At 43.1% G+C, this 18,893-nt stretch overlaps 1 protein-coding gene across 3 annotated transcripts in view; it reads left to right on the top strand.

Moving 5' to 3' along the window:
• Positions 1-11,374: 11,374 nt before the first annotated feature.
• LOC147616013 (arginase 1, mitochondrial-like) overlaps positions 11,375-18,893 on the top strand; it is a 73,801-nt gene continuing 66,282 nt past the window's right edge. The window contains exons 1-2 of one of the 3 annotated variants that reach the window (XM_086778640.1): positions 11,375-11,513; positions 11,811-11,984. In XM_086778640.1, coding sequence (XP_086634766.1) covers positions 11,844-11,984 — 141 coding nt within the window. In that variant the 5' untranslated portion in view covers positions 11,375-11,513; positions 11,811-11,843. Of the gene's footprint in view, positions 11,547-11,810; positions 11,985-18,893 lie in introns of all 3 variants that reach the window. The other 2 variants (XM_086778642.1, XM_086778641.1) reach the window with 2 other exon arrangements.

Consider the following 18,893-nt stretch of genomic DNA (forward strand, 5'->3'; position numbering starts at 1 on the left):
CTAGACACACTCACCACCCAGCTGTCATCTCTACTACATATGGCCACCACCCGCAGCTTCCCCCATCATACACACATTGCACACACAGATAGATCTGGGAGCATGCCCCAGAATCGGTGGTATGATGATGAGTGCAGAGAGCTATATAGACACCTCCGTGCCCAGAGAGCATTGGGGACCATTACACAGAGACAGGCAAGCCGACATATGAGGATCCTCACACGCCGTAAGAGGTGTGTATATGAGGAAGAAATACCTTTTGGTATTAATATTTTCTTTGCGTTCAGGTATATCCTGCCCTAACGAAAATAGAATTATTAAGAAAGGCGGCTTCACTGGTGCCTTAAGAAGCTCCTTCAGAACAATTGTTCACCACCTTTCTTTCAGCCCCCTTTTATTTTTGGTATTCTTTTCCGCAAGTGATGAGACATTATCCATGTTTGGATATGCTGTTAAGGAGAATAAACAAACAGAAACAGGTAAAAGACTTGATGGGATTGGTATAGAGAAACGTGAGGCCACAATTGTCCCTGGTGAATGCCACAATTTGTACGACCTATGAAAACAAAAGTTAAACTTGAAAGCAATAATGCTCTTAGCATGCAATGTTTGTTCAACTCATTGGGTATAGGGCTTGTACATACATCGCGAGCAATTTGGTACCTTAACCATCAACTCTCACAATGTTCAAGGCTTTGGGAGGTGTGCACATTTACTGGGATATATACCACCTACTCATCATGAGCAGAGATGCAACCACTGCATGGCGCAGGATGAGAGAGCCTCGCCCTCGTACCCCGATTGAGGATCCACACACATGGCACATATATGCAAAGAGCCTCTACCATATCCCTCAGCCGCCCATACCACAGCCACAGGAATCCAGCCCTACCACCTCTACTTTCTTTACCGCCTCAATGGTAGAGAGAGCTATCCACCCACTGGTTATAGCATGGGAGATCGGCTGACCACACAGGTATACTGAGTGAGCATCTTATTTATGCTGCTGACACACTGGGACCCTTTGTTGCTCACCTCTTTAATAGGGCACTAGTGGAGGGCCTACCAGCTGAGTGGACTATGCACACCATCGTGCCTCTCCACCACAAAGCGAGAGACATGCTAGACCCCAGCAACTACAGGACTGTTATTGCTAGCACCATAGGTGTGAAGCAACAAGGATGCCCACTCTCTCCTACACTATTTGGGCTATTTTATCGATGAGGTGGTTGACTTCATTGGTCACGGTGGTGGGGACGGGGTAGACATCTCAGGTACCACATTCCACATTATGCTATATGCAGATGATATTATTCTAGTCTCTGAGTTGCAGATGATATTATTCTAGTCTCTGCATCGCAGATGGGACTACAGCACCATCTCCATGCACTCGATGACTTCTACACATAGAGGGGGCTTACAGTGAACCTTTGGAAAACCAAGGCCATGATTTTCCACACCTTAGGGCCGGTTCGACGAGACAGGCCATCTTCACACTAGCATGAGGACAAGTAGAGGTGGTAGACTCATATGTGTACCTAGGGATTACATTTACGACTCCGCCAGGAAGATTTACTATGGCACAGGCAGCTAGGGAGAGACTCACACGAGGGTATGCAGCTCTGGCCATGCTAGAGAGAGTGTCACCAGGCACACTTCCAGGAGCCCCGCACGAAGGGGTGGTTGTTTAACACACTAGTCACCCCTGCTTTGATGTATGCTACAGTAGTATGGGCACCAGGGCTCGCCACCTCCACATGGTTTCAGATAGAGAGGCCTCTCATGCTCTCACGGATGATCCGCACAGCAAACCCTCCGTCCCACGTGACATTGTCCGAACGGAGTTTGCCACACCTCCTATGCTAGTAGAGGCCCTCTTCCAGACGATCTGCTTCATACAGAGGATCAGAGATATGCCATCAGATCGACTCTCACATAGAGCTTTTGAGGCGTCCAGGCAGCTCGCAGCAGAGAGTGGAGATAGGAGATCATGGTATTCACAGATGATACAGTGGCTCACTCAGCATGGTCTTGACATAGATCACCTGCCACCTTTCTAGTATGATATACATGCACCACACATCCACCAGCTCTCTCACAGTGAGAGGAACAGAGTCCTTCGGCAGGATTTATGGCAACGATACACTCAAGAGACTTGGATTACACCCAGTCTACCGCCAAAGATGCTATACTACAGAGATCAGTTTATGCGTATCTCAGCGGATGGATTCATACAGAGACCTAGATACATGGATGTGTACATGCCTCACAGTGCCCGAGTGGTGATTGGCCAGCTCAGAGTGTCATCACACCAGCTTGAGATTGAGGCAGGTAGGGCAGCACGGATCCCTAGGGAGAGAGGATATGCAGACTATGCCAGGAGGAGGTTGAGAGTGAGAAACATTATGTATGCAGATGCATAGCATATAGTGTCATTAAAGAGAGATACACCACCATCTTCAGTGGACATCCCTCATTCCGCCAGATGGCCAGTTCTTGCTAGACACAGCGCCACATAGAGACACTACTATGGACTCATACCACAGGGAGAGGTGGCCGACAGCTCCAGCTCGCTGATTTCTTCCAGAGATCTATCCCAGTGCCTATCTTGACACGGGAGGGGGTTACACTTCAGCGCGCTACGGACCTCCGAGCCAGACGGAGACCAAGAGCACCAGGCTACCAAACTCCCAGACTACATGAGAGTGAGATCACAAAGCTACGAGCTCGACATCAGCACCATATCCAGGAGCAGCTAGCTCACTTACACTCACACCCGGAGATCATGCTCCGAGGTATTTTTGCCTTGCCATCGCCTATGTATCACATATTACACCCCCATTATGGTACTGGTTGGAGCTAGACAAATCTGCATTGCATTCTTGTATACCCTGCGCATATAGGTTGCATACTGAGCCCCTAGCAATAGTGCTCCATCCCCATCACACCCCCCCACTAGCTCAGTACTTTCATAGTTTATTTCATGTTCATTTTGTCCTTTTTTTCCTGGACATCCAGAAGACATTGACAGTTGTACAGTGATTTGTCTCATAAGTCGAGTTTAGCCTCTAGTAGACGTTAATATAGCTTTCTTTCTTTCTTTCTTTCTCTCTCACACACACACACAATTTCAAATACACTTTCTCTCTCTCTCTCTCTCTCTCTCTCTCTCTCTCTCTCTCTCTCTCTCTCTCTCTCTCTCTCTCTCTCTCTCTCTCTCTCTCGCACGCACAAACCACACAATTAAAAAACTTTCAACTACAATTAAAAAAACTCTCAAACACAAATGGCACACACCCACACACACACTCAAATTAGTAAAACATTCTAAAAATTTTAACATAAAAAAACAATTAGAAAAGTCACCCACAAAAAACTCTCTCTCTCTCTCTCTCTCTCTCTCTCTCTCTCTCTCTCTCTCTCTCTCTCATTCACACACACACACACACACAGAGACGCACGCACACACCACACAATTAAAAAACTTTCAACTACAATTAAAAAACCTCTCAAACACAAATGGCACACACCCACACACACTCAAATTAGTAAAACATTTTTAAAAATTTAACATTTTTTAAAAACTAAAAATTTTAACACTCAAATGGCTACCAAAAGTGGGAGCACGTCACCTCGAGATAGGCAGGACCTTTGCACTTGGAAGAAGCTCTCAGGATAGGCGTTGGAAACGCAGGTGGTGGCCCACATTGGAAATCGCAGCACGTGTGGAACCTTAGAACATCATGATGTTATCCCTTACTTCATGCATGAGAGAGAGAGAGAGAGAGAGAGAGAGAGAGAGAGAGAGAGAGAGAGAGAGAGAGAGAGAGAGAGAGAGAGAGAGAGAGAGAGATGCTCACCAGGGGACAAAGAGCTCACCGAGGAGCGGTCGTCAAGTCTACATGCCACCCACAAAAGCCATTTGCAACACAGTGAGAGAGAGAGAGAGAGAGAGAGAGAGAGAGAGAGAGAGAGAGAGAGAGAGAGAGAGAGAGATTTGCTCACCATGGGACACGACACAAGCCGCGAGTTGGCAAAAAAAAACGTGAACAGCTCGGTGGGCACAGCACAAGCCGCGAATAGGAGGGGGCGGACCGCATCGATTAGGGGTGGCGACACCTGCAACCTCCTCCACAACCGACCGCCCAGCATCAAATAGGGGCGGCATGGACTTGGTGGCAATCTGGCAGAGGCGGCTTGGACATGGTGGCCCAGAGAAGAGAAATCCCCCAACATCGAACAGGGGCAGCGTGGACGTGGTGGCAAAGCGGCGCATGCACAAAACAACTCCACGTGGACGGGTAGTAACCCTTAAAAAAACGCCACGTGTTGGAGGGCTGTTAGCTTGTAAGAAATAGAAAGAAGCTTTATAATATAAACTTAATAATATAAGATTTTATATTGTAGGTTATAAAAGCTTAAAGCTTTTGTAGTTAATATTTTGATGCGGTCACTAGCGAGGAGAGATAAAATAGAGCTGTCACTAGTTAAGATTTTGATGCGGTCACTAGCGAGGAGAGATAAAATGGTGACGGCGGCGATTTCACAAAAAAAAAAGAGAGAAAAGGGTTAAAAATCCGGCGACAATTGCGAAGAGAGAGAAGGGGGGAGGCAAAGACGGCAGTGTGAAAATAAGAAGAGAGAGAGGAAAAGTAAAGAAGGTCCCGAGAGCATGCGCAAAGAAGTAAGTAGAGAGGAAAAATCCCTTTTAAAAAATCTTATGAATTGATGAAGCCTCTCCAACACCGTCAAAATATAAAATTTCAAGATTGAGAAGCCGCTAGAATTATGAGATTAGGGGAATGATCTTCAAGTATTGCTTATTCCATCCATAAGCTTGAATCTTGGAGAGGATGAAGAAATCAAAAGGTGGTTTTTTTGTTGAGGGTGGTATTTGGTAAATGGGAAGTGGTTTTTGAAAAAAGGTGACAAAGATCTGTAGTCCTTGATCTCAAGCTTCATCTAATGGTTCACAAAAAGCACATAAACCACTCAATTCTTTACCCAAGGTTTTCACACCCTTGCCTTCTTTATTCCTTGGATTTTTCTATGAGCTTCTTTCTTTCTCCAAAGTACTTGAACCCTTCCACTTCACAATAAATTTATTGACACGGTCCCAATTCTTTGGCCTTCCCATGCAGGTATTCTTTATCTATTTGAAGCTTTAGTATTTACCGAAAATCAAATCTTTGGCCTTCTTTTGCTCCAAATAATTGTGTAAACCTTTCTTCTTCTTCAAAAATCCTTCTCCTTGAATGATCCCCAAATCTCTGATACCATTATCATGACCTTTATGCCACTTGGAGAAGAAACTCTAATTCTTAAGCACAAAAATTAAAGCATAACATGTGCTTGCATAAATTAAAAGAATAAACCTAAGAAAACAAAATTAAGTAAACAAGAGAGCTAAAGAATAAGAAAGAGATCACCCCATCACACAGTATTAGGTTGAATCTCCCTTGGATGAGTGTGGTTCTTATACCACTCACCCATATTTATATGTATTAGACTTGCATGTCAATTTGTCAAACAGATCAAGAGAGGTCTTATAAAGTAAAATAGTAAGAAAAAACTTTCTTTTCAAAAAGATAACTTAAAAAAATAAAGCACAAGTGATTTTGAGTTTTTGAGCATAGAAGCTCTACAAAAAATATAGCAAGCTATAATTAAAAAAGTATTGGGTCTACTAGAAGTATAAAATACTATTTGGTATATACAAAGGTATGAGGTCTTAGCCTTACAAAAATATTAATGCCTAAATATAAAACCATAAAAGGTATTCACATATCTTTCAAAATATTTCATAGTGGTCTAACACATGTTTAACTCACGAGATTAACACATAATCTACCACTCAATCATCACCTACATCCAAAAATAATATTAGTCACTACACATAGCTAATTAATCACATTAATCCTGACCATATCATATCAGTGCACACAGTTGATTAAACATATTAGTCCTAGTAAATGATATAAATAAAAAGTGTATCCAAAATAAAATATCTCAAAATAAAATAATGGGTGTCCTCATAGAGGCTATGACTAACAACCACCATAGAGGATGAATAAAGAAGAAGTTGCCTCGCCTCCTCAACCCACTCAACAAGGTGACCCTCTCCCACAACTTTTGCACATCGGCAAGCCTCCCACCCTTGGGACCATCCCATGACCATCTCCGATAAACCCTCAACGATGCCATTGATCAGTCCCTCGACCATCCCTCCCTAATGATCTCATTCCATAGGGTCTAGTGGCCCCACCACAATCATAGCTTCCCTAAGAACCTTTAGAACTGACAATCAACAGCTGTTGATACATCCAAGAGGTATATACTCTTAACAAAAGAGGAGCTTAGGTGCCAAGACGAGTCCATCCATGAGGAGCACAAGAAGTTCAACCATTCCCAATAACAACTTCATGAGGCCAAGGATAAGGTTACCAAGTTAAAAGCCAAGCTTAAAGAAGCAAAAGTAGAAGTTCATAATCTTGAGATTGAGCTTGTTTGCTATAGGCCACACAAGAAGAGCTCCCCAACTTCACAAGCAGATGGATACCCTCTGAGTATAATAAAAAGAATTGGAAGCAACCAAGAATGAAGTAGCCATGGCACATGAAAGGGAAAACTCCTTAGTTAAGTGCATCCAACAAGATGAAAATCAGACTTGTATGGTGAAAGAGGTCGTGAGAGCAATGCCTCTATTTATAGACATGGGAATTGGAAAAGTCCCTCACAAGTTAACAAACTGTTCTCATATGCCCCTTTGAAATACATAGTTGCCCCATTTACCTCATTTTTGGTTGGAAACTGGAAGGGAATATTAGGCAACCTAGGATGAAATGGCTTTAGTAAGGGTTATTGAGAACTCTTTGTTATACTACCACATCTGATGATCACATGTATTTAATCCTCCTCTTGCTAGTCTTGACTACAAGGTTGCCAAGATACTGAATAATAAAGGGGTGGTTCCTTCTAGCCATGTGGGATTGGGATGGATAGGGGTTGATCTACAAGGTTGTGCCAAGATATTGAATAAAGGGGTGGTTCCTTCTAGCTCTGTAGGATTGGGGGTTGGAGAGGGGTTTATTAACTTTGTATAATGCTTGGGATTACTAGAAGGGATAAAACATTTCATTTCTTCATACTATCCAAAGTCCATCATCTATAGGTGTTCACTTCCATAAAGAATGGTTCCTAGCCTAAGGACTGCTCATGGCTTGGATCAGCACCCCTCCTCAATCCCTTAACTCATTTACATGGAAATAGTCAAATAAGTTGACGTGTATTGTGGGTCTCAAAGCGTAGTGTTGATACTGTACATATTGATACTGTACAGATTAACGTAAAGTGTTGATACTGTATAGATTAACGTAAAGTGTTGATAGTATGTAGATTGTATAGATTAAAGCTAAGTGTTGATACTATATAGATTAAACCTAAGTTTAGGCTTTGTACAAATCAAAGCTAAGTTTAGATTATGTACATATTAAAGTTCAGTGTTGATACATACAAGCTAAGTGTATTAGGGTGGGGTCTCAAAGTGTTAATACTGTATAGATTAAAGCTAAGTGTATTAGGGTGGGGTCTCAAAGTGTTAATACTGTATAGATTAAAGCTAAGTGTATTAGGGTGGGGTCTCAAAGTGTTGATATTATATAGATTAAAGCTAAATGTAGATTTAATTGGTGATCTCTTAATACAATATATAGTGCTCATGGACATATTTTCACTAGCTAATTGAAATTATATAGTGCTCTCAAATACATATTTACACTACATTAAGATAAGGATACATGTACCTCTTAGTTGATGTTGTGGTCCTCTTTTCGATATACATAAGTGAAGCATGAAATGCACGGTTTTCAGGGGCTTTAAGCACATGAGAAATAGTCGAAGTAGTCCACCAAAGAGTTTGGCATATAAGTGAACATGATCGAATCATGTGCATGACTTTACTGCATTCTTCAAAGTTCCTCTAATATTTTTTTCTACCTAGGGTGTCCTCCACTAGATTTTTCATGGAAGGGTTGCAGCATTATCATATTTACGTCTTAATGTCTCACTGATTTTAGTGATTGAATGCTTCTATTTCTCTCCATTTTATCCAAAACAAAAGGATATACAAGTTTCAGTGAATCATTTTTTTTTCATATGTGCATTATGTAGTTCCTTGATGGGTGATAACAAATAGCCCAAGATTAATTTTAGAGTAAAGGCATGGTGGATAAATAATCAAGCCAACCTATGAGATGGATATTTTATTACTATGAAAAAAAACCATATGCAATGAAAAATTTATGGTAGCCCAAGATCAATGCATATTTAGAGTATACATAGTGGATAAACAATCAATCCAACCTATGAGATGGACATTTTAATTACTATGAAGAAAAACCATATGTAATGAAAATTTCATGGTTTTTATATCAAGAAATCAACGAGTTTAGTATTAGAAAGTTTCATGGTTTATATCAAGAAATCAACGAGTTTAATAAGAAAATTTATGATTACAAATCTTTCAACACATCATATGTCATGATGACATTGAGGGGAAAAATATCAAAAGGTAATTTTGTTAATAGACATGGAAAGTTAGGCTTCCCCCTCTATCTGCAAGAAAATGAAAAAGGTTGAGAATATGTCAATACATCTTCTTATAAGTCAATGTGTCGATTCCTGATATAGTTAAAGGAGTGATTTAAAAACATATTCCATCAATAATAACTAGCATTCAATATGTAGACTAGTTCGTATGCTTTAATGATATTCATGTGCTTCTTTGTACCTTTGAACTTTAAAGTATATACAATGGAAATGGCATTGTGCTACATCATTTTTTGAAGAAGTTTGTGCTCCACATAATAATTGAAAATTCATTGAACCTATCCATTGATCTTACATGTGACTTGTGATTGAGAACTCCTTCTTTAGCACAATGATTAAAATAAAAGTAAGTTTGTTGATTATTACATGTGAAGATTTATCTCGTTTCAGTTGCTTTGTTTTGTGAAGATCCTTGAGGAAAATTAGAGTACACTATAAGTCTAAGTGTGATTATTGACTATGAAGACTTTCATACTAGACAAAATGGACTTTCATACTAGACAAAATGGACTTTGGTGACATTATCGATCCCCACAAGGACTCTAGTCACTTATGTAGCTTTCATGCATTTCCTCTAGTGTGGTGAGCTATAGAGGGATTGTCATGATGACATTGAGGGAAAAACTATCAAAGGATAATATTTATTTTGAAAAAGGTGATGTTGTTATTAGGCTTTGAAAGCCAGGAAATATAAGTCATGCCATGGAAATGACATTGTGTATGTTTTTGTTCAACATAAAAATTGGAAATTCATCAAACCAACTAGAACTCTAACTTGTCACACAATATTTCAAACGATGATTACATCTTGTATGCTTACTTTGTTGCAAAGATACTCAAAGGATATATGAGTATATACAAATCTAATTGTGATTGTGAGCTATGGAGACTTCCATACTGACAAGATGGTGTTTGTTGGCACTTCTTCAAGTCCCGCAATAACTCTAGTCACCCCCATTAGTGTAACTTTCCTCTAGAGAGGTGAGCTAAGGAGGGAGTGTTAATTCACATTTTCTCATGTTTCTTCCCATTGATAGGGACTCTAACCCCTTTTTAATAATAGGAACCTTGAAAAAGAGTGTAATGTGTGGTTTAAGATTGAGGTGAGCTAAGGAGGGAGTGTTAATTCACATTTTCTCATGTTTCTTCCCATTGATAGGGACTCTAACCCCTTTTTAATAATAGGAACCTTGAAAAAGAGTGTAATGTGTGGTTTAAGATTGAGGGGAGATCCCCATATGCCTTAAGAGGGATGGGGTGATCATAATCCCTTTAGAGACTTTACACATCTACGCATCCATCCTTCCCCTATTAGAAGTGTGATGATGGTGGGTGGGAAATAAGAAAGCTTTGGCATCTACCCATGGAAGAGTTCCACAAAAAATAGAAGCCTTGAAGACCTTAGAAGGTCAAGTTGAACCCAATATTTGAGGTGACCTATTTTTGAGGTGTGGGTTTCTCTTAAAGGTTCCTCCATGGAGGAGTTCACCAAAAATCGAAGCCTTGAAGACCTATAGAAGCTCAAGTGGAACCCAATATTTGAAGTAACCTATTTTTGAGGTGTGGGTTACTCTCAAAGGCTCCTCCATGAAGGAGTTCCACCAAAAATCAAAGCCTTGAAGATTGGAACCTAATATTTAAGGTGACCTATTGGTTTCTCTCAAAGGTAGTCCATTGCACCTTTCAGAATTCAACATTGTGACCACCCATGATATTCTTATGTGTTATTTCATGGGTGAGGATTTGATGATGTGATCTATGAACATAATAGGCTTGTGCCTTAGAGATTGTGCATATTCACATCTATTGCTATTGTGCATTAATTAATGCGTGCTTTGCAAGCATAAATTAATACCCAACCTTACGAGATGAAGTGGATTTATCCATCTGGCTATAGAGAAACTAGAGACAAGTGAACACGGCTGTTGTGGAGTGGTTAAAGCAAATGAAGTACTAGTCAGTGGTGCGGGTTCAATCCGGTGTTGCGTGTCCATGTAACTGGAGTTGGGTGTGTGAGTATTGTATATAAAAACCGGTGATTCTCACCCAAAAAAAAAAAAGAGAAATGAGAGAGAGAGAGAGAGAGAGAGAGAGAGAGAGAGAGAGAGAGAGAGAGAGAGAGAGAGAGAGAGAGAGAGAGAGAGAGAGAGAGAGAGAGAGAGGTTTGCTGACGAAGGAGAGCTTGTTGGAGAGACAAACGAAGGGAGGCGGAGAGAGAAAGATGGAGGGAGACATAGAGGAAGAGAGAGACTAAGGTCGATAAGAAGGAGGGAGGCAGACAGAGAAACGGAGGGATGCTTGTTGGAGAGACAAACGAAGGGAGACGGAGAGATAAAGACGGAGGGAGACAGAGAGGAAGAGAGAGACTAAGGTCGATAAGGAGGAGGGAGACAGACAGACAAACGGAGGGATGCTGAGAGAGAGAGAGAGAGAGAGAGAGATGGATGTCTGCTGATGAAAGAGAGCTTGTTGGAAAGATAAACGGAGGGAGGCGAAGAGATAAAGATGGAGGGAAACCAAGTAAAATGAACACCTTAGAATAAAATAAGGTATTCATTAATTAATCAAGCCCCATAATTAATTAATTATGGGGCTTGATTAATTAATTAATATGTCTAGTCTGTGAGAGTAGTGTACTTCAGCCAAGCCAAAAAGAAAAAAAAGAAGAAATTGATAGCGATTATTTCGATTCGAGTTGTGGGTCCCAAGTTATAACATGCGGTCGGAGCACACTTCGAAGGCGAAAGGTATAATCCTATTGTTGGGAAGCTCAAAGCTGTGTGTAAATGAACTTCGGAGCAGGAGTACGGTGTGTGCGTACCACCTTTTTGCACGTGTATGGGCTTGTGACACCGCCATAGCTCAAAACCTAGCAAAGCTTCGTCTCTCCAAACCCTAACTTGCAGGTAAGGTAATAACGCGTTTTGGAGCTTCCACAGGTTCCCCTTATCATTGCTTTTTTCTGCCCCACCCCCACCCCCAAAAACAAAAAAACCAAAACAAAACAAACAAGAAAGCAGAGTGATCTCAGTGGCGTCAGATTAGGGTTTTTCAATTGCACAGACTTTCTAATTATTTTGCTAAATTTTTGTTTTTGCCTTCCTTTTTTTCTATCCAAAGAGTTATCGATTTTCATTCTGAAAAAGAATATAGTTTTCCGTTTTATTTCTGATCATAGAAATTATGGGAGGGGATCTTTGCAGGCTGTGAGCAGAGCTTTCCATTGATTTGCAGTCATGAGGATAGTTCAGCATCTGAGAAAGTTTCAGTCCCTGCATGCAAGAAATGCATCCACCATCACACCATCGCATCAGCAAGGCCAGCATCGTGTCATGGAAGCTTCCCTCACTCTCATCCGTGAGCGAGCTCGCTTGAAGGTTAATTCTCACGGGGAACTTCAAACATTGTATGCTTCACATTGATTATGTTTGTGTGTGTGTGCGTGCGCCACATGTCTGATCTTCATGTTCGTGCGTGTATGGTTTGGTCTTAGAGAACTGGTCAGCATCATCAGTCCTGAGCAGAGTGCTGCAAGCCTGGGTAAGAGGTGCCACAGAGGCTACCGGAAACTACTGCAGAGATTAAGAGGAAGCCACTTTGAGGGAATCCACAGATGAGTGGTGCTGCACCTGCAGCAAAGGCTTTTTGGCTTGATAAGCTGAGGTGAATATCTTGTTAGATTATACAGGAAATTGGGGGTGAGATTATACGTTTCCAGAGAAGTGCAGCAAGTTACTTTCTAGGCACGCACTCTAGGCATGCAGGCAGTCACTTTGAAAAGCATAGGGCAAAGCAGGATAACGACTTAAGCCTTTAAGGACTCTTGGGTCTGCATCCATTATTGCTTAGTTCAAGTGAAGAGCGTGAATTAGATTTTAGCTACTTTGTGCCTCGCAATTGATGCAACCTAGATCTTGAGTTACTAAAATGCAGGATGGAAGTTTTGTGGCTTGGGAGGATGGAACTCTGGAGACAGACTCAATAGGACTCTAGAGAATGGTCTCGGCTGGATGGGAGCTTGCATTAGCCATTAAAATCACCTTCTTATTTGAAGATTAGGGAGGTACAAAGTCTTGGTAGTTCTGCCGCCCAGCATAGAGCATTGGGATGCAGTTTTTTGGAAAAGGCTAAGGAGCATAAAGAGGTTGAACCAACTGGCGCGTAGCCTGTGTGGGCTTGTGACTTGGGCAGGGGAGGTCCCGAATTCAAAATTGTGCAGCCCTCGTTGCTTTGTGGCCACAAGATGTAATGCCTTTGGGCAGGAGGACCAAGTCACATGAGGACAGCGGGTACCAGATTTGACTAGAGGAGGATCTACTCAAGGAAAGGGGGGGGGGGAGTGTCATGTGCAGTGTGTATCTACCGTGTGCTACACGCACACAAGACTAGCTTCGAGGTTTGGGGAAGCTTGGAGCTAGGCAGGCTGATTGGCGAGCTGAGTTAGGGATAGACTAATGGGTGGGCACCCAAGTATGGACGGGCGGGCGCCCAAGTGTGGACGCCCGATGACTGGCCAAGAGCCTATAAAAGGGTGTCCAAGGTTAGTCATTAGTCATATAGAGTCTCACGTGTCTTTGTGAGAGCTCTATTATCATGTGCACAGTGTGTCTCTACTGTGTGCTACATGCACACAAGACTAGCTTCGAGGTTTGGGGAAGCTTGGAGCTAGGCAGGCTGATTAGCGAGCTGAGTTAGGGATAGACTAACGGGTGGGCACCCAAGTATGGACGGGCGGGCACCCAAGTGTGGACGCCCGATGACCGGCCAAGAGCCTATAAAAGGGTGGCCAAGGTTAGTCATTAGTGATATAGAGTCTCGCGTGATTTGTGAGAGCTTTATGGTCTGGAGCTTGGATTCAGGGTGGTGACTAAGGTGGGGTACACCTTCTTGATTGCTTTTAACGTGGCAGTATGGGACGTCTCGAGGTGGAGATTGGTCGGTACGTCAACCTAGTTAGCTCAGCTCGTGGCTCGGTGGGGATTTGATTGTGGGCTTGCCCACGGCTGTCATGGTTGGGAGGTGAGTCAGGCCTGCACCCCCATGTTGTTTGTTTGTTTGTAGGTTTCGAGTCTTGTACAATGAGCGTTCAACGAGGAGATCCGGTGGGGATTTGACAGTGGTATCAGAGCGTGCCTCGTGAACGAGGAAGTCGGTAGGTAGAGAAGATGAGGTCGAAGAAAGGTATGTGTTCAAAAAGCTTGCTGTTTTTTCTGTGCATACTGCTGTTTTTCAGATTCAGTATGTTGTTTTTTCATCATAGGAAACCCGTGATGAGGGTGTAGGTAGATGGTAGGGTTGTTTGCTTTGCCAGAAGAAGGCTGAAGATGTTTGTGCAGTCGCACGAACTGCAGAGAGAAAACAGAAAAAAAAGCATGTTTGCTTTTGGGTTGAACGAGAAAGAGAGCGCGCGAGAGAAGTGATCGATTCACTATGCGGGGTCGCATGTTCGTGCTGGTCGTGGGCTACCGGAACGTGTAGGCAGCCATGCCCACGCAGGCGGCCAGGCCTACGCAGGCGCCCAAGCCTACGCAGGCAAGCGCCTAGGCCAGGCCGGCAGGCGCCCAGGCCTACGTCGGCTTGTGGTCAGGCCTATGCAAGCAGGCTGGCGCAGACAGCCACGCACACCTGCATGAAGGCGGCACCGACAGCACGTTAGGCGACAGCAGCAAGGTGGGCGACTTCAGGCTCACGCTGGTAGCCGGCGGCGCTAATCCAGGAGGGAAGAGAAAAAAAAAACAGTGAAAGCATTCGCCGATTTGGGCTTGCTTTCGTTTTTTTTAGATTAAACTTTTTTTTAAAAGAGTTAAAGGTCCCCTCTAAGGTTTAAAGGTGTTTGTTTTTTTTAAGAAAGCAGAATATATATATATATATATATATATATATATATATATATATATATATATATAAATATAAATATAAATATAAATATATAAATATAAATATATAAATATAAATATAAATATAAATATAAATATAAATATAAATATAAATATAAATATAAATATAAATATAAATATAAAAACAAATATAAATATAAATATAAATATAAATATAAATAAAAATAAAAATAAAAATAAAAATAAAAATATATATATATATATAAAAAACACAAAAGCAAAAGCTCAAGTAGCTTTTGGGGACAGTTATATAAACCCCTTAAGTGGGCTTCTTGCCACACATCTCTCAAGTTTTCAAGCTTTCAAGCTCTCAAGTTCCCTCGCACTTTTATTGTGCAAAGATCGAATTTTCTCTCCACTTGTCCTCTTCATGATGTCGACCCAAGAATCGGAGTTGGAGCCCCTTGTCGAACGCGAAGGCTTGCCGGCCACGGAAGATACCGATGCCGATCTTTTTGACGATTATGTGTCAAAATCAGATTTCTAAGAGTTCAAAGTTGCTCTCGAAGCTTCTTCTTCGGAACGTCAGGCACAAATTGTCGCCTAGATGCAAGCCTTGCAGAACTCAATCTCTCTCTTGACCACTACCCTCTCTACTCTTTTGGGTATGGATATCTTGGCCTCTACTTTAGGCCCCAATATTACTCTGGAACCGTTTGGGGGCGAGCAAAAGCAACGTACTAAGGAGATCGTGGACACTTGGCTACATAAGTGGCAGGTCTATTTTCAGTTTCATCCATATGATGATGGAAAAAAGATCCAGGTAGCAGCAGGTTTCCTCTCAGGCAAAGCTTTGCTTTGGTGGAAGGAACTCAACCCTAAGCCAACAACTTGGGCACAATTCGAAGATGTCTTTAAGAAGGAATTTCTGAAGAAAGAGGATGATTATGATGTTGCCCGGTTTACAGCTTTAACCATGACCTCGCGGCACCTCACTTATGAGGTCTATCTTCAGGAGTTTAGGGACTTGCAAATGAAAGCTATAAAGATGGATTCCACTACTCTTTTGGGGTTCTTCGTAGTAGCTGGTTTACCAGACTCATACCGTTTACAGATTAAAAATAACAAATGCAAAACATTGGACGAAGCCATTCATTCAGCTCGTATTTATGATGATACAATGGTCTCTTCCAAGTCTAAACCCGTTACCGAGCAGGGGAACAAGCATAAAAGAAAGTTCTCCGCACCTATGGCCAACACGACTGAAGGAAAGTCTTCGGACCAACCTTCGAAGAATTCAAGTTTGACACCAGCGAAGAAGAAACGACTCCTTAAAGCTTTAAAGCTCAAGAAGGAGGGACGTTGTTTTATCTGCAAAGAAAAAGGACACATGCGTAACGAGTGCCCGAAGCAAAAGGGTGCAAAGACCAACGTAGGACCCAAGCCAAAGGCAGCTAATCAGTTGTCGTTGACAGGTACGTCAGTTACTGTACTCTCTCGCCCTAGTACATGTTCTGATTGTCTGTTCAACTCTAAAGTATTTGGCTTGCATGATCTTCTCCGAGTTTATGGAGAAGTGAATGGCCATAAAATTCACATTCTTCTAGACCCTGGCAGCTTACACAACTTTGTTAATTACAAACTTGTGCAGAAATTGAGTCTTGATACGACACCCAGCGATCATACCTATGAGGTACGCCTACCTGCGGGAAGGCAAGTATGGGATCGAAAGGTGGAGATGCTTCCAATCCAGATTCAGGACTACAAAGATACTCTGGAATGCTATGTTATGTACCTAGAAAATGTAGACTTGTTATTAGGGATTGAGTGGTTTAAGACTCTTCAAGTCCAGATAGATTGGTCTAGTCATATTTTTTCTTTTCAGCATAAGGACAGCCAGTATAGTATTTTAGGTGATTGCATTCATCCCTTTCAGGGACCTCTTGTAAATACAGTTGATTTTGGAAATATAATGGATTCTTCTTTGTATACCGCTTTCCATTGTGTATTGATTCCACTTTCTTCCTTTCTCATCCCTTCCATGGATGTAAGTGAATTAAGTGTCTTTGAAAGTAAAGAATTATAGAAGATACTTGATTTGTTTCAAGATCTATTTCCTAAGGAACTGCCATCGGGTTTACCACCTGAACGGGTCGTAGATCATCGTACTTACTTGATTCCTAGTGCTCATCCTGTCAGTATTCCACCTTACAGGATGAGCCAAGCTTAGGAAGATGAGTTGGCGAAACAACTCGAAGATTATTTCAGGATGGGCTAGATCCGTCCAAGTAAATCACCTTGGGGTGCACCTGTGTTGCTTAGGAGAAAGAAGGACAACACCTGGAGAATGTGTATAGATTACAAGAGATTAAACAAGCTGACATTTAAGAACCGTTATCCTCTCCCTAGATCAGATGACCCGATTGACCGGTTAGCAGGAGCGAAATATTTCACGAAGATAGATTTACGTACTGGCTATCACGAGATACGTATTCATGAAAGGCATGCCGCCTTTCGGACTAGGTATGGCAATTACGAGTTCCTCATATTACCTTTTGGGTTAACCAATGCTCCAGCCACTTTCCAGCAAATGATGAACGATCTTTTTCGTGAACATTTGAGGAAATTTGTGGTGGTGTTTCTGGATGATATTTTGATATATAGTCGTACTCTTGCGGATCATGTTAGACAGCTCACGTGTCACCAATTGGCCGACCATTTGGTCCATCTCTAGATTTGTGTCTCGTTCACTTGAGGCCAGGCCAATGTGTCATGTGAAGGGGCCAGTATTTTTGCATAACATGGACGGGAGCTAGACTGGTGCCACCCGTGTGTTAGCAGGACGGTGTCGTATGGACGGGAGCCAGACTGGTGCCACCCGTGTATGACCTGGACTGTGTTCTATCCATGGGATTGTCACGCCATGGAAGAGCGAGTATTTGTGCCGTGTGTTGCCTATGGGACTGTCACTCCATAGGGAGGCTTGTGCCTGAATCTGTGTCTTACCTATGGGACTGTCACTCCATAGGAAGACCGGGATTTATGTTTTTCTGTCATGCCATCATTGTGTCCGACAGATGTTTTGTACTTGTTCCATGAACGGGAGATATGTCCATGATACTATTTGCACATGCATTCATGTTTTGCATGTTTGGAATTGTTTTTGTATGACTTGTATTCTTGTGTTTGCCTGTTTGACGTGCCACTTACTGAGCGGGGATGCCTGCCAGTGAGTCGTGAAGTTTGCTCTGTCTTCTGACGAGTTTTGTTGCGTGTGAATTGGTGGTAAGTGTATTGCACTTGTTTATTTTATAGCATTCTTTTTAACCTTTGTTTTGATAAGGTTGTAAGTTCACATTCATTTAAGAGTGGCACCCATTATGGGCACCCACGTTTGGGCCAAGGTGGGGAGGGAAACCCCACTCTTAATCCTATGTGTGGGGGTGGGTGCATGGCCACCTACCCACACCCCACCTTGGAACTGGCCGCCTCCATGCAAGCTAGGGGGACCGGCCAGCTGTTGAACGTGTGCTTTCTCCAACACCTACAAAGGAGCGACCATCTCACCAGCTTGGGCAGGACTGTTCAGGTGACCATCCTATCATCCTTCTCTCCACTTTGCAGGCGGCTACAGGTGGCTACGCTCCACCACTTGCAGGAGGCTGCGCTCCTCTCCTCAGGCGGCTGCTCTCTCTACACAGGCGGCTGCCCACTCTACAGGCGGCTGCGCCACTTCACAGGTGGCTGCAGCCAGGCTTCTTCTGCCTCCCTTAGGCGGCTACGCGCTCCTTCCATAGGCGGCTGTGCTCTCCATAGGCGGCTGTGCTCTCCGCAGCAGTCGGTTGCGCTCTGCACAGCAAGCAGCTGTGCTCTCCACAGTAGGCTGCGCTCCTTCCATAGGCGGCTGCACTCTCCACAGCAAGCGGCTGTGCTCTCCACAGCAGGCTGCGCTCCTTCCACAGGCGGCTGCACTCTGCACAGCACGCGGCTCCACTCTCCACAGCAAGCTGTGCTCCTCCCCTCCTTAGGCGGCTGCGCTCTCCATAGGCGGCTGTGCTCTCCATAGCACGTGGCTGCTCCCTCCTCCACAGGCGGCTGCACAGGCGGCTGCGCCCCCAGACCTACACAGGTGGCTATGCCCAGGCCTCCTCTCCATTCAGCAGGCGGTTGCGTTCGGATCTCCAGACGGCTGCACTTAGACGCATCGGGTATTTGTCTTCCACTAGCGAGCTACAAGTAAGTGGATTGAGATTTAAATAAAGGATTTTGAAGTAAATCTGATAAGGGATACTCTCTACCGCTAACACCCGTTCGGTGCCGGGTAGTCCAAGCTTCTGGAGAACCACGGTCCATGGGTGCCGAGATCAGGAGAGCCAGGCGTTAGTACGGGAGCGCCTGTTTGTGCGTGGTCCTGGAACACCAGTGGGGCGCTCTCCGCGGGTTCCAGTG

Source organism: Cibotium barometz, chromosome 39, assembly GCF_041138505.1.
Source record: "Cibotium barometz isolate CiBa-2024 chromosome 39, ASM4113850v1, whole genome shotgun sequence".
NCBI classification, from domain to species: domain Eukaryota; kingdom Viridiplantae; phylum Streptophyta; class Polypodiopsida; order Cyatheales; family Cibotiaceae; genus Cibotium; species Cibotium barometz.